General features: G+C 39.1%; 1 protein-coding gene across 1 annotated transcript in view; it reads right to left on the bottom strand.

The window, feature by feature from the left end:
• Positions 1 to 8,404: 8,404 nt before the first annotated feature.
• Positions 8,405 to 16,509, bottom strand: part of LOC310643882 (zinc metalloproteinase-disintegrin-like NaMP) — a gene marked incomplete at its 5' end in the record, with an annotated part of 48,577 nt that continues 40,472 nt past the window's right edge. The window contains 6 exons of the mRNA XM_083368544.1: positions 8,405 to 8,892; positions 9,929 to 10,006; positions 11,585 to 11,653; positions 14,713 to 14,760; positions 15,539 to 15,598; positions 16,225 to 16,321. Of these exons, the coding sequence (XP_083224670.1) occupies positions 8,872 to 8,892; positions 9,929 to 10,006; positions 11,585 to 11,653; positions 14,713 to 14,760; positions 15,539 to 15,598; positions 16,225 to 16,321 (373 nt within the window). The 3' untranslated portion in view covers positions 8,405 to 8,871. The remainder of the gene's footprint in view (positions 8,893 to 9,928; positions 10,007 to 11,584; positions 11,654 to 14,712; positions 14,761 to 15,538; positions 15,599 to 16,224; positions 16,322 to 16,509) is intronic.

Genomic DNA, 16,509 nt, shown 5'->3' with positions numbered 1-16,509 from the left:
AAATACAGGGAGAAGTAATTTCTGATTGTTTTGGATATGCCTTGGGATTGTTTCAGCACTTCTGAATAGCTTCTTTGAACTTTAGGTCAATGAACTTTAGGTCAGAACTATCTTTGCCCTGATCTCATTTCTCTTCCACCTTCCCTATGGAGATAAGAGAAAGGAATTTCTCTTCACAGTCTGTCCAGAAAGTGCTGCAAGGGAGAAGCACAATGCTCTGAGAAGGCCAGGCATTTTGTTCTTAGAAGAAAGAAAGAGCCTTGGACATCGAACACATTTGTTGTAACAAAATAACAAACTGAAAAGAAAACTAGATGCCTACTTTTCTTCTACGTAGATTCACTGTAATTTGGAAAATTTAAATCAGCGACTCCACCCCATGATTTTTTTAATTTTAATCCCATTTATATCGCGCCCTTCTCTGAAGACTCAGGGCGGCTTACAACCTAAGAAGCACAAATCAATGTGCTTAGCAATAGCCTTCATTCTATGTATATGCCTGCTTATTAGGGCTTTCGGGGGGGCCCAAGCGGCATTATTACAAAGTCAGCTTATGGCCCCCAACAATCTGGGTCCTCATTTTACCTACCTCGGAAGGATGGAAGGCTGAGTCAACCTTGAGCCTGGTGGGACTTGAACCTGCACTAATTGCAGGCAGCTGGTGTTACTTAAGGAGGCATTAGCCCACTTCTCCACCAAGGCTTCCTCTCTCTTCCTCTTGGTATCTGCTATCTCATGCTTCTTTATCCAGCATGTCATCAGTACAAAGTCTGTAAAAGAAGCTGGCACCAGAAATCCAATGTTTACTGTCTTTACATTGCCAAAATCCACATATCTGTCAGGCTTCATTTAGCTCTATTGTTCACAAAATCGTCTTGCCAAATATGAGGGAATAACTTTCAAACGTTGTTACTGACATATGGAAAGCAAATAGTGCGTTATTGTGTTTAAGGATGCAGTTGAAACTCATGAACAGTAGATGTCACCATTGTTCCACATATAAACATCTTTTTTAAAAATATATATCTATACAGTTCACTTTTTAAAAATCTAAATCTTTAACTGATGTCTTTTAATGCCCTCTGAGTTTTTAGGTACAGTAGAAATCTTACTTAAACAAATAGCTTATTTAAAAATTGAAAATGTAGGAATCTGAAATTAGGGAATTTGGAGTTAGCAATTTAGGATTTTAATAGAATCATAGGACTGGAAAGGACCTTGGAGATCTTTTAGTCCAATCCTCTGCCAAGGCAGGAGACTTTATAACTGGACAAATAAATGTCCAGTCTTTTCTTGAAAACCTCCAGAGATGGAGCACCCACAGCTTCTGGAGTCAAGATATCCCAGTGATAGCTCAACTCAGGTCACCTCAACTGTCCACTGGGGTGTCTGGTGCCCCTCTAATCACTGTCTTGCCCACTCACCTTGGTCAGCTCACCTCCACTTTTTCCACCTCTTCCTCCCTCAGCTGAAACTCCAGGGCTGTTTTAACTAAAAAGTCTAACTCCTCAATTTCTAACCTTGTCTATAAAAAGAAAAATGAAACATTGACTTCGTTTAAGCTGATTAGATACATTCGTTGTTATAGAAATGGCTAGTCACTGTATATACTAATGTGTAAAAATAAACAGTTGAAGCTGTAATGATGTTGTTGTTGTTGTTTGTTGTTGTTGTTGTTAGTTGCAAAGTAGTGTCTGACCCATTGCGACCCCATGGACAACGTTCCTCCGGGCCTTCCTGTCCTCTACCATCTTCTGGAGTCCATTTAAGCTCACGCCTACTACTTCAGTGACTCCATCCTGCCACCTCATTCTCTGTCGTCCCCTTCTTCTATTGCCCTCAATCTTTCCCAGCATTAGGCTCTTCTCCAGTGAGTCCTTCCTTCTCATTAGGTGGCCAAAGTATTTGAGTTTTAGCTTCAGGATCTGGCCTTCTAAAGAGCAGTCAGGGTTGATCTCCTCTAGGACTGACTGGTTTGATCACCTTGCAGTCCAAGGGACTCATAGGAGTCTTCTCCAGCACCATAGTTCAAAGGCCTCAATTCTTTGGTGCTCAGCCTTTTTATGGTCCAACTTTCACTGCCATACATTACAACTGGGAAGACCATAGCCTTGACTATATGCACTTTTGTTGGCAGGATGATGTCTCTGCTTTTTAGTGTGCAGTCTAGACTTGCCATGGCTTTCCTCCCCAGGAGCAAGTGTCTTTTAATTTCTTGGCTGCAGTCCCCATCTGCGGTAATCTTGGAGCCCAGGAAAATAAAATCTGTCACTACCTCCATTTCTTCCCCATCTATTTGCCAGGAATTGAGAGGGCCAGATGCCATGATCTTGGTTTTCTTAATGTTAAGTTTCAACCCAGCTTTTGCACTCTCCTTCACCCACAACAAGAGGCTCTTTAGTTCCTCTTCACTTTCTACCATTAGAGTGGTATCATCTGCATAGCTTAGGTTGTTGATATTTCTCCCGGTAATCTTAATTCCAACTTTTGATTCATCTAGCCCTGCCTTTCTCATGATGTGCTCTGCATATAAGTTAAATAGGCAGGGTGACAGTATACAGCCTTGCCGGAGTCCTTTCCCAATTTTGAACCAATCAGTGGTTCCGTGTCCAGTTCTCACTGTTGCTTCTTGACCCGCATATAGGTTTCTCAAGAGACAAATAAGATGGTCTGGTACTCCCATCTCTTTAAGAACTTGCCACAGTTTGTTGTGATCCACACAATCAAATGCTTTAGCATAGTCAATGAAGCAGAAGTAGATGTTTTTCTGGAACTCCCTAGCTTTCTCCAGCGTATGTTGGCAATTTGATCTCTAGTTTCTCTGCCTCTTTGAAATCCTGCCTGTACTTCTGGTAGTTCTCGATCCACAATACTGCTGGAGTCTAGCTTGTAGGATTTTAAGCATAACTTTACTAGCATGTGAAATGAGTGTAATGGTACGATAGTTTGAACATTCTTTGGCACTGCCTTTCTTTGGAATTGGAATGTAAACTGATCTTTTCCAGTCCTGTGGCCACTGTTGAGTTTTCCAAATTTGCTGGCAAATTGAGTGTAGCACTTTTACTGCATCGTCTTTTTAAGATTTTGAATAGCTCAGCTGGAATACTGTCACCTCCACTAGCTTTGTTGTTGCTCAGCTTTCCTAAGGCCCACTTCACTTCATAAATAAATAAATAAATAAACTTCACATTCTAGGATGTCTGGCTCGAGGTCAGTGACCACCTCATTGTGATTATCAGGGATGTTAAGCTCATTCTTGTATAGTTCTTCTGTGTATTTTTGCCACCTCTTCTTAATCTCTTCTGCCTCTGTTAGGTCCCTGCCATTTTGGTCCTTTATCATGCCCATTTTTGCATGAAACGTTCCCTTCAATTTTCTTGAAGAGATCTCTGGCCCTCTCTATTCTATTGTTTTCTTTTTTGTTTTTTGTTTTACTGTGCTAAAGAGTCAGAAATCAACAGCTTTTTTTATCTTTCCTTGTACCACACATTTTCTTTCCCCCTCTCTTTTTTCTTCCCTTAATTTCCTATTTTTTTGTTTTTCTTTGTATTTGATAAAACAATAAAAGTAAAAAACAAAAAAAACCTGACAGAATCCCTGTGTCTCCTGTTTCCTGCCTTTTCTTCCCTCAGCTCTCTCCTGAAAAGTCTTCCCGCCAAAACCTGACAGAATCCACCCCACCCCCTCCGAGCTTTCCCCACTTCAGCCAAAGCTCCAGGGCTCCTGGCCTCCCCACACTACATTAGGCAAACATTAAAACTTTGGTTTTGTGATAGTATTTTGATAGCTTTTGTTCTGCGCAGAATAAAGGTAGTGCCCTAACCTCCCAATCCAGGAAATCATTATGAGAGGGAATCACATCTGAACTTACATCGGAATCCCTGTTAAAGGTGTCACAGAAGAGATATTCCCATTTTCCTGCAGATATTTGTGTGTTACGACTACACCATCCATCGTGAAGGCACCAATTGATTAAATGCCCAAGCCAAATGGAGCTCTTAGTTTTGCTGCTAAAATTAAATTCCTCCAATTTTTTTCTTATTAGCCTGCCTTTTTTTTATCTTCAAAGGGTATCTATATTTTTCCACAACCTTGGGTAATTGAGAAGCACTCAAAGGGTTTTCCTGATGAAAGGAGGTTATTGCAAGAACCATTTCAGAAGAAGGAGTCCAGGAAAATAGCACTTCCAGACTCCTCCCATGAAAGCTGTAGAGTTGTGTCCAGGAGTTGACCACTTTTGATCACCTTTTACCAGAAAACTAATAAGTGTATTGCTCCTGTATGAAGGAAATGTAGCACTGCAACAGAGGCAGGGTGTTGTGGAGAGGAAACAAAGGGAACCATAACAATGAAGACACTTTGGGAACCCTGAGCTACCCTGTAACTAAGAGACTGTGGAGATTCTTGTAACCGTAACTAAGATGAGCCTTGGAAAATCTGGTTCCAGGATGGCCTGGTTCTTGTTAGTAACGGAGGGTCATAAATCCACCAAAGGGAACGGATCACAAATATCTGCATCTTAACAAGAAAGACACGGTCATATTTATTTTTATAAGCAAATTTTTATATAAGAACATTTTAAATAGAGATATTATTCCAAATACATATTTTACAGATAATAACATAATATTTTAAATCACAATTTAACTAGATGTAGAAGTATTTGTGCAAAGGAAACAAAAATAATTGCACAGGTTGGCATTGGGAGGAGGGAAAGGGAACATACAATCAATGGAAAATTTATTTATCTCAGGCACAAGACCTCACCCAGCACCGGCTCCACTGAATTCTATCGAGCAAAAGACTAGGCATGTCAATATTTTATCTAATGCCATGGATAAACATTTCCCCAAATTTCATTCTACCAGTCCTTTAAGATGGCAAATGAGAATATATTCTGCAAAATTTTGCTGAGAGAGGTAGAATGTGGTCTTACAGTGATTTAGTTACAACTGCCAAAGGGATGAGGAAATATGTCCTGTATCTCATTGTACAAGGACAGATCCAGAACTTCACAGCCTCCTTGGCTTTCTATGTTTCCATTAATTTCTAGCAGAGACCTCAAGGAAAGAACTCCTTGAGTTTTCCAGATTGGGATGGGAAGATATGTAAGAGAAAGGTTTAAGAGAAATCCCCAATGCCCATGACAACAATAAAATAAGCTAAACATTTTTTTAAAAAAAAACCAGGAAAGTTTGGGAAAACCCCACAAGCATTCTGAAAAGAAAACAGAAGAACATCTTTATTTACAGTGGTCAAACAGTTAGGAAATTGCAAGGCAGATTTCAATGAAAAATTAAGTTGATCTGCATTTAACTTGAGATTTTGACCAGACTAGCACTTTGTCATTTGCTTCTAACTGCCTGGAGGAGAAACTGTAGAAAAATCACAGAGGCCGAGAAGAGAATTAGAATCCTACTTTTTTACCTGCAAGCATTCTTTTTCGCCAACACCCTGCTTTTCCCCACTAAAGATTCTCAGTTCTGAAGATGACAAGCATGTACAATGTATACTAATCTTCTAATCCCAATAGACTGGATAAGTCTGCAGTAGTCCTCGATTTACAACCATTTGCTCAGCTATTTGAAATTACAGTGATTCTGAATGGTGGTTATGACAGGTCCTTGGAATTCCCTTCCCAACCAGCGCTTCTTGTACACCCTTGCTTTACAACCACATCACTCAGTGATGAAAAGTTTGGTCCCAGTTGCCATTGTAAATTGAGGACTACCCTGTATTTAAATTCAAGCCAATGCAAATACCCCTTCCTCTTCTAATCTAGCAATCATACTTGAGGGAGGATTTATTTATTTATTTATTTATTTATTTATTTATTTATTTATTTATTTATTTATTTATTTATTTTATTGGATTTGTATACCGCCCTATTCCCATAGGACTCAGGGCGGTTTACAGGGCAGTTAAAACCATGAATACAAAAAATTAAAAACAAATAAAACAATTAAATTAAATTCAAGCCCCAAGAGTAAATCTAAAACCCAGTTAAATTAACAACCCCACAGTCTGGACCAAACAGATCGAAGAGCCAAGTTTTCAGGTCCCGGCGAAATGAGCGAAGGTCGGGGGCAGTCCTAAGTTCTGTGGGTAGTTGGTTCCATAGGGCAGGCGCACCCACAGAGAACGCCCTTCCCCAGGAAATAACCCGCCGGCATTCATTAACCGGCGGTACCCTGAGAAGGCCCTCCCTGTGGGGGCGCACAGGACGATGGGAAGATGATGCCGGCAGCAGGTGTTCCCTTAGAGAGTCCGGACCCAAGCCATTTAGGGCTTTATAGGTCATTACCAGCACCTTGAATCTCACCCGGAGGGCAACCGGAAGCCAATGCAGCTCACGGAGAAGAGGTGTTACACGGGTTGGTGATAACTGTCACCTGGACAGTATATATGCTCCCTCACTCCTAACAGAAATGAATATCCTCTATTTATACTTGACACCCAAATTGGACTTGAGGTTTCCTGCATGTATTTAGGCACACATAGAAACCTAAAATTAAAAAGCAATATGTTTAATTCTATTAAAGCAGCCAAGTGTGCCAAACTCCACAAGATGTCAGTGTCTGACAATGAAATAATTCAGAATTTCAGATCAGAGCATGCAAAGTGTTGGCATTCATGTATGAGAACATGTGAAAAGTTGAAATCTTTTAAGACAATTCTTTTTTTAAAAAAAAATCATATAAAATCATGTGGATGTGGAAAAGTGTATCAAGTTTGGTTGTTTTTTTACAGTGTTTTTTTCATGTGCAAAATGAAGAAGGGAGAGGGAAGAAACGTGAATGGAGTGAAAACTGAGCAAACAGTGCCACTTCCTCTTCCACATAAAAATACAATGGAAAATTACACACAGGATCGATCATTCAAAAGCTTACAAACTCAGAAAGAAATTTAGAAATGGAGGATTTCAGAAGTGGTCTTATTTAAAACAACTAAAAATACAAAAAAAAAAAAATCAAGAAAATTATGTACTTCTGGTTCTGTTCCTTGACCTTTTTTTTCCCAAATACCTTTAAATCTATTGGCTCCTATTGCACTTATCCCAATATCTTCCTTAGTCTCACAACTGACCTTTTCAAACAGTAGCACATTAAAAAAACAACATTGTTATTGCTTTATGAAATCCTGCCTCCCAACCTTTCTTATCATTTTAACCCAGGAACAATTTGGCTGCTTAATGAAAATGTTATCCTTGAAAGGTCTAAACATTTAAATGTTTTTGTATTGTAATGTAACAAAAAGGAAGTACTTAAAATTAGCTCCAAGGGATCTTAGCCTATTCAATGCTAATAATGAATTCCTATTATTTAGAGTTATCAGCTCTTCAGATTTTAAATAATCAAGAATATATGCAGCTCAATGTTTAATTATTGGTGTTCTCTGAGCTTGGTTTTTTTTTTCTGCAGATGGTTCATTAATCTTTCCCTTTATTTTTTTTATTTTTTTTATTTTAATCCCATTTATATCCCGCCCTTCTCCGAAGACTCAGGGCGGCTTACAATTTAAGCACAAATCAATGTGCTTAGCAATAGCCTTCATTCTATGTATATGCCTGCTTATTAGGGCTTTCATTCCCCCCCCCCCCAGCGGCATTTTACAAAGTCAGCTTATTGCTCCCAACAATCTGGGTCCTCATTTTACCTACCTCGGAAGGATGGAAGGCTGAGTCAACCTTGAGCCTGGTGGGACTCGAACCTGCACTAATAGCAGGCAGCTGGTGTTACTTAAGGAGGCATCAGCCCACTGCTCCACCAAGGCTCTTATGAGAAGGTTGATCTGCAAGAATCAGTGGAAGAAGCTTTTGACAGCATGAAAGCCTATGGCAGATTACAGCTGGTCCTTTAGAATTATACTCAGGGGTATCCATGGGAAGGGGTGTCAAAAAGTCCAGATGAAAGCTGCAGCCATGCTATAAATGCCCTGCCTCTTTTAATGCAGTTATGTAAAAAAGGGGGTGGGTGGGCTTCAATTGCATGATCAGAGCCACTATCTTGATGGCTCTTCTGCACATGTCCTAGGTAAATTGGTAAAGGCTGACCAGAGGCAAAAGGCACCAGGACCTCCACTTCTTTATCTCTCCTGTATATTTTTTTTAAAAAAAAATCTATTCCTTTTCTCTCAAATAACACCCAAAAGGGTTAAATATCTCTACTAGAAGCCTGTAAGGCTCACTTGCCAATGGCTTTTGAAATCAAGCCAAAGGTCAAATGTGGCCTTAGGGAATATGAGCAGAGTCTAGTGAAAAAAGTTGGCAGAGCTAATAAAATTGTACCTTGAAAAGTCCTTGAGCAATAAACAATAGGCACTAGACTTCCTAAGTCTCATCTTTGCTTCTTGTTCGCACAGGTAGAGAGAAAGTTCAAAGAGATCAGCCTTTGCTCGTGTCAAATAATCTGGTGGCATCGTGCAAGAATCAGTCATTTTGTACTCCAAGAGAATATAGTGATTAATTCACTAGGCAGGGCAGTTTCTGTTTCCACTTGCATGAAGCATCAAAAAACCCCTTTCTTTAGTTTTGATTTTGTCCACAGTTGGCAATGACGGGGGTTTAAATCCAATGGATGCATCATTTGCTTCTATGCATCTTTTGGCTCAGTTCACAATTCACAAAAATCATTCCCAACTCTAGTAGGATCTCCCCATTTGATATCCAAAGATATAATCCTTACTGCAGGTGATGCTGTCCCCAAAGTTAACACAACATTCCACTCTGCAGAGTAAGCATTAGACTTGTGGAAAGAACTCGCCATTCAGTTTTCCTTTGCAGATATGGGAACCAAGAAAATGGAAAAGGTTTTCTTTGAAATCAGAGAATCAGTATTATTTCTGATTCTTGTTTTGTTTCATACCCTGAGATTACTTAGTGGGTTTCAGTGCCTGCAAAAAAAAGCAAACAGATGTTGAAATAATTGATTGAAAGCAAAGCATTATAAATTGATTCAAGCCATCAATCCTAAAAGTGGAAAGCAAACCAAAGTGGAATAGGGAAGGAAGCAATAAACAGGTAGGAGTCCTGCAAATTTTACGCCACTAGTTCAACTATAGGGGGCAGTGCTCGTCTCTGTTTCAAGGCCATTGAGCCAGTGTAATCCAAAGTCACTTCTGCGGTCATGTGGCCAGCATGACTGTATGCTGAGGTACATGGAATGATGTTACCTTCCCACCGAAGTGGTACCTATTTTTCTACTCGCATTTACATGCTTTCAAATTGCTAGATTGGCGGGAGGTAGGCAAGGATGAGAGCTCACCCCATCATGTGGCACTTGGGTCTTGAAACTGGGTGGCCAACTTTCCAGCCAACAAGCCCAGCATCTTAACCACTTAGCTACTGCACCACAATAAACAGGTAAGGAAGATAAATTTTCCACATCCAAAATAACAATAGCTTTTCTTTTGTTGTTTTGATTTTTTTCTGAAAAAATGTACTGTATGTTTATTGATAGTGATAGCTTCAGATTAATCAAGTTGATGACCATGCTTTTTTTTGGGGGGGGAATCAGTGGGAGAAGTTATATCCAACAGAGCCAATATGCACCCATCCATCCAAGTCTCCAGAATGCTTTATTTTAGGAATTAACCGCCAAACAAAGAACTAGTAGATTTAGTTCCACTTGTCCACAGATAACTTCTTCATCCCAGCAAGACAGTTTCTCTGAACTAAATGATTTGGCCTTGGAAATGTTAGCTTAGATGTCACAATACCCTTTGTACTATTCTTGTTAATGATCCGTGAATCGAAGATCATATGTTGCCATTTCCAATAAAGGCACTTTTCTGCCCAAATGTAATCTTGTCACATGAGAACAAAGTACAGCCTCTCAATCTTCCTACCTCTACCAATTAAAAAGTCATAACTCTTTAAGTTTTAACATCTTTATCATTTTTGTATTTTCACAGAGTACCTGCCTCTTACCTGGGGTGGAGGTGGAGGAGGAGGAGGAGCTGGCTTAGACTTCAGGTGAGAAGGAGGAGCTGGATTTATTCTTTTTATCTATAAGAGAAATGTCAGATTATTCCTGTTAAATATTAACCAGTCATTTACTATATGTTGAGTATATTATTGCTAAACTGCCATTTGCAAACAGCCAAGAATCCTTGGTTGATCCAGTAGTTTATAGCTCTAACCAGTAAACAAATAAGTTACAAAGAAATGCTTCCATTGAATTTCTCTTGGTCACTGACTTTACACTTGCCCACACCAGGATCTGTATGAAAAGTTGAGGGTCATATTTGAAAATTGAACTGGTAAAGGATCATTTTGTGGGGTTGGATTTGGAACTTTAATGGGTGAGACCTTAAGTACCAAATGAAAGAGGGCATTTTGCTCTGGGACATTCTGAATAGAATTTGGCAGCTGCAACATTGATTATGGAAGGCCATTTTTAATCTCTAGTTAACCCTTGGTACAATCCTGATCTAAAACTTGGTTTGGTTGTAAAAAAAGAACAGCATCAAGGAGTACAGATGTTATTGTGATATATAACATTTCAAGAAATGAGCCAGCTTCTGCCTAATGCCCATGTTCTGGCACCACTCTTGAATAATTTATCTGCAAGAAACTTTGTAACCCAAGATCTTCAGAGATATGTGTTTAAATAACTTAGCTGATTATAAAGAGTGGAATTCACAGCTTGAAAGGCAATTCATGATGAAGGGTTACAATTTTTGCACTAAGATTGGAGGACTTCGGTTTTTTTATGGGAAGTTGTTTCTTTGAAAAAGGAACTTTTAAGGATAAAAATCTTGAAAGTGAATTTATTTTGACCCCTTAAGTTCATATACAGAGGAAGGAAATATTTTAATAAAGAAACGTGTTCAAACCTTTTCCCATTAAAATTGGAGTTTGAACAAAGTTTGCATGGGAATACTATCACTGTCACTGTACAGAAGAACAGGCAGAATTGGAGAGTGAAGTTAAATGCTTTATCAGTTTAGAGTCCCTGCATTGTCACAAGATCCCCCCCTTGAATTCTGTTGACCCTTATCTAGTGCCAATTTAATGTTGACCATTAGTTGACTAGATTCTTGTTTATAGTTTTGAATAAAACTTCTATGCTCTAACTTTATGAGTGACCCTGTTTCTTTGTGCCTGACATTAAATTCATTTAACTCCCCCACCCCAGCTCTGCCTCTTCTTTTCCTACAGTTACTATCCTAAGTAGATGGATATTCAAGAATAAGACCATAATGCAACTCAATATACAAATGGCAATTCAACCTCCCTTTACAAAAGCATCAGACCTAGACCTGATATGCAACATTCCAAAGGCTTTATGTCCTTTCTCGGCATTAGGAAGAAAGGACTGAATTAATGCCTGTATTCAACTAGCAGTTTAAGCTACTATATGGATAGGCAGAATCCCTGGAGGGTTGGGACCATTAAAAAAAAACACCAGTTGATTTTTTTTCCTCCTAGTACAATTCTTTGCCTTATTTTCCATCCGGCAGTCTGGAAAAGTGAAAATTTCACACTGGCTAGAAGGAATTATTATCACAAAGCTTCACCCTTCCATCCTGCTATAAAGGAGCAAAATATGTTGAAAGAGTGATGATTAGGAAGCCGACATACCATAGCTGGAGTTATGGTGGATTTTGCTGTTGGAACAGGAGGTGGAGGAATATTTGGTTTCACAATGGGCTGAAATGAAAAAAAATGAAGTTTTTTTTAGTTGCCTTTACACACAGTAGTCCAGATGCATTTTAAGAAGTGATCTATTGGAGATCGCATTTCCTGTCAGGCTTACAATTTGAGTCATCTGTCTGCAACAAAAATTAATTAACCTTTATTCCCTTTCTCCATCAAATGTGAAGTTGTGTGAACTCAAAAGCCTCAGCATTTTCACAAACCAAACAATTTCCATGCTTCCTAGAAGAAAGCTCTAACAGAAAATTCAGATATAAATCCTCAACAAATATGTTCAATATCACAAGATCGTAGACTCTATGAAATGTGAATATAGAATAGAATATACAGTATATGGAGTGTGTTGTGGTACATGAGGATGACTTTGGGAGATAAGAGGAAGAGATGCTGCCTAAGAAGCAAACAGACAAGAGAGGAAGTAGCCCCACCCCCAGTATCTTAGAGGAAGAAGGAAGACACTTAGGAAGGACTCGCCTTAACTGATAAGGTAGTTAAAGTGATGGTGGGAAGTTTGTACTTTTAGAATGGTAAGATTTTGCTAATGTAGCCTTACAATAAATTAGAATAAGTTAGTCTTTCTTTCCTGCCTATTTTGCCTATGAGGGATGACAGACTGGCCTATGGCTATCCAACCCTAGTTGAAAAATATCCATAATGGGGAGTTGCCACTGTTCTAATCAGATTCTTCTCTAATATTCAGCCTCACTTTTCTTCCTTGGCATTTCAATTCTCCAGGGCATGTTCAAATTATTTTCAACAGAGGACAGGACTATTCTCTCTAGTACATGAGAGCGCTTTAGATATTTGTAAATCTTTGTCGATGTCTGGCACTGAATTCTTTACATTCTGTCACAAACCAAACATCTCCACTTTCCCAGTCCCTTCCTCTTTCCAAAGGACAGAGATTCCAGGCCTATCATCCTGGTAGCTCTCTTACAAGATACCCCTATGTTGGAGTCACAAGGGCAAGGTATGAGGATGTTAGCATGCCTTCCATATAGAGGCACCAATGGGAGTTCAGTGTCCTTTGCCATAAAAAAAAATCCTTTCCTCAACTAGAAGAAGTGAATGTATATAAGAATCTGGCTGGTTCTCAGGAAACTTTATCTAGTAGGATTCTATAGCTCTGCAGAGGTCATAAGGAGTGATCTTGAAGGATAGGAGGGAGGGGCTTGACACTTGAGGCCGTGTCAAGGAGGCAGCTGTAGGAAAAGGAGAGTCACAGCCTGGAGGTGGAGTCAAGAGAGAAACCAGCCTGGAGTCCTTACATTCCCATAGGCAGTCTAAGTCCAACCCCTCTTGAATTCCATTGTCTTTTATGTAGCGCCAATGTTTTTATTAATACAACCTAGGAGTGCCTTAAAGTATTTTAGCCACTGGATTGTCCTATTCTATTTATCACTAGCAGCATTGTAACAAAAACTGCTCAAGGGATGCATTATCTGCCATGAAATCACCTAAATGCCCTCTGGCTACATATATCCCTTTGGGTATTGATATACGGTACTTCACTTATTATGATTGACTTGTCGTTGGTTATTTTCTTAAAATCTGCCTAATTAAGAACAGAATTAGAACGTTATTGGATAATTGACAATAACTTGCATCTCCAATTCATTTGTTACCAGTTTATGAAAAGACTTCTGCTGGAAATGCACTGTGCACTATAGTCCATTAATATTATATTAATGGACAGTTTCACATATCCAATGCTGTTTCTTTACTTTGTCTAGATTTGCTTCCTAAAGTCATGTTTGGGAAATTTAAGCAGAATTTATTTATTAATTAATTTATTTATTTATAGGACTTATATGCCGCCCTATCTCCTGAAGGACTCAGGGCGGCTCACAACAATAAAACAGCTATTTAAAAAAACAGTAATACAAATATTAAAAAAGAACTAAATTACAAAGCCCCATAATTAATTACTAAACCCAATAAAATTAAAACAATATTAAAAAAACCCATCCTCAGTCCAGGTCAGCCAGTTGGAAAAGGTATGTCTTTAGGTCGCGATGAAAGGACCGGAGATCTGGGGCCATCCGAAGTTCTCGGGGGAGCTGATTCCAAAGGGCAGGTGCCCCAACAGAGAAGGCCCTCCCCCTGGGGGTCGCCAGCCGACACTGTCTAGCCGACGGCACCCTGAGGAGACCCTCTCTGTGTGAGCGCACAGGGCAGAGGGAAGTCATTCCTGGCAGCAGACGGTCCTGTAAGTATCCCGGACCTAAGCCATGTAGGGCTTTATAGGTAAGAACCAGCACCTTGAACCTCACCTGGAGGACAACTGGTAACCAATGCAGCTCACACAGGAGGGGTGTAATATGGGAGTATCGGGATGCTCCCATCACAACCCGCGCGGCCGCATTCTGCACCAGCTGAAGCCTCCTGGTGGTCTTCAAGGGCAGCCCCATGTAGAGAGCGTTACAGTAATCTATACGGGAGGTAACGAGTGCATGAGTGACTGTACGTAAGGCATCTCGGTCCAGATAGGGGCGCAACTGGCGCACCAGGCGAACCTGGGCAAATGCCCCCCCTGGCCACGGCTCCTATATGATGATCTAAGTCGATTCGTGCATCCAGGAGGACGCCTAAGTTGCGTGCCCTATCAATGGGAGGCAACACCTCTCCCCCCATAACCAAAGATGGTAAATCTTGGACAACATGAGATGCCGACATGTAGAGCCACTCGGTCTTGGCCGGGTTGAGCTGGAGCCTGTTCTTCCCCATCCAGAATACTCCATGTTAGTGTTTGTAGATGAAGAATAGTTGATTTCTTGTCTTCAAAAATGCTCATCCCTTATTTATTTATTTATTTATTTATTTATTTATTTATTTATTTATTTAAATTCCATTTATATCCCGCCCTTCTCCGAAGACTCAGGGCGGCTTACAAGCTTAGCAGTATGATTTTCACTTTTCTATAGGCTATACAGAATGAGGCATGACACTCCAAAAAAAGGGGGGACGGAATTGTCAGGGAAGTAGAATCAGAGGCAATGACTACCAGTATTCTGAAGTTGTTAGATCAAACGAACATCCATTCAGAAACTTACCATTCTGGAATTTTCATATGTGTGCCTTATTGGTTCATCTGGGACTTTCTGTCAATAATGAAATAGTTTCAGGTGAATCAATTGAATTTCTAAAAGCCTGTGTGAACTCCCTAATTTTGTAGAACTCCCTTCTTACAGAATCAGATTATCCCTACTCCATACAGGGATTTAGAGTGTAGAAAGCAAATAATAATTTAAACCATCACTTACTCTGTTTCAGAATAATAGTGTGGATTTTTCAACAATCAAGTTTAAAAGTCTGTAGATAATTTGTTTTTTTCATTTGCAACATTCTAGATCATCTTGGCTTGAATTCTTGGAACTATCCACATATCTTAAAGTTGCCAAGTTTGAAAAACTTTTTCTTACATGCATATCTATTTTTCTAAAGTACAATTACATTCTCTCTATATTTGCTCATAAAGAAGTATGTTGAGTCCAATGGGTATTGCAATCAAATTAACATTAATAAATTACAAAGAATTTTTTCCATATTTAAAATCCTTCCCATTTGTCAAGTAACTATATTCACATATCACAAAAAGCTATGATTTGTTCTAATCATAATATATTGTATGAGCCACGATGCTTAGTTTGCATTAAACCATAAACCATGATTGATAAGCCACAATAATGTGATCCACAGATCATGCTAATATGAAACAAAATAAAACTTATTTGACTCAGGATAATGTATACATTTATTCACACCAGTGCACAATACACACCATATTTTATTTGCTTTGTGAAATGTATTTATTTCGTGCGTTAAATAAAGACTGCTTTAGACTCATATGCAAGAATTATTCCATTAAATTCTACTTACAACATGGACCTCTGGTGTATTTGCTTGGGATGAAATTGGGAGGAGAAATCTAGAATTTATCTGAAAGGAAGAAACAAACTGTTTGAGTATACCTAAAACATTTTTAAAGCCAAGATCTTCAAACACTTAGACATATGAGTTAGAAGCCTACTAGGTGCACTTCCACACACGTACAGAATTCTCTTAAGGTTAACCTTAATTATTTTGTGGCTTGCTTTCTTTGCAAACACATTTTATTGAGTTTATTTTGCAAATGATAGTTCAGTATTTATAGCAATTGTGTTATTCTTGTTTTTGAAAACAACAAAGAGTTGTGTTGCATCTTAAACTATAATTGGTTGATTGACCTTATCTTACAATCACAGCAACAATGACAACATTTCCCCTGTCTATAAGAAATAAAAAAAATGCAAATAGTTTGTCTCTGTGTTTATGAAAAGCTCCCATATTCTTTTCACTACACTGTTTTGGCCTTTGACCAGTTTAGCACAGTTTCAACCTCTCATTTCTTGCTGTAGGCATTGAGCATGGGGTGAAGAGCCTCTAAACCCACCCCAATTCCTTAAACTGCCACTGGGGAACCATTGTTCTTATGCCCTGTTATGAAGCCCATGGATAAAACATTTTATAAAATGGTTTGTATTTCAGGGTTTTATTCTGCTCAGGCAGCCCATTTGACCTCTCACCTCTGAATCATTGGACACTGGACTAAGATGTTGTTTCCTCTTCTGATCTGGACCAGAGAAAGATGGATTTGTGGCTGCAGTGGCACTTTTGTGAATGCTGCCATAAAAAAATAGACTATTATAATCAGGATAGGATTCTGAACTATACCCAACACCAAAGTCAACATCAATATCCTAGAACTTGTTTTGTATATATATAGTATAATCCAGTTCTTTCAGTAACTTCAGTGCAAAATTTCCTGAACCGAATATCCACTTTCTACAGCTTTTTCCAAGTCAGTATAC

The sequence above is a fragment of the Vipera ursinii genome (assembly GCF_947247035.1).
Source record: "Vipera ursinii genome assembly, chromosome: 8".
Lineage (NCBI taxonomy): Eukaryota > Metazoa > Chordata > Lepidosauria > Squamata > Viperidae > Vipera > Vipera ursinii.
Note: the sequence above shows the minus strand (reverse complement) of the source record. Positions and strands in the feature narration are given on the sequence as shown.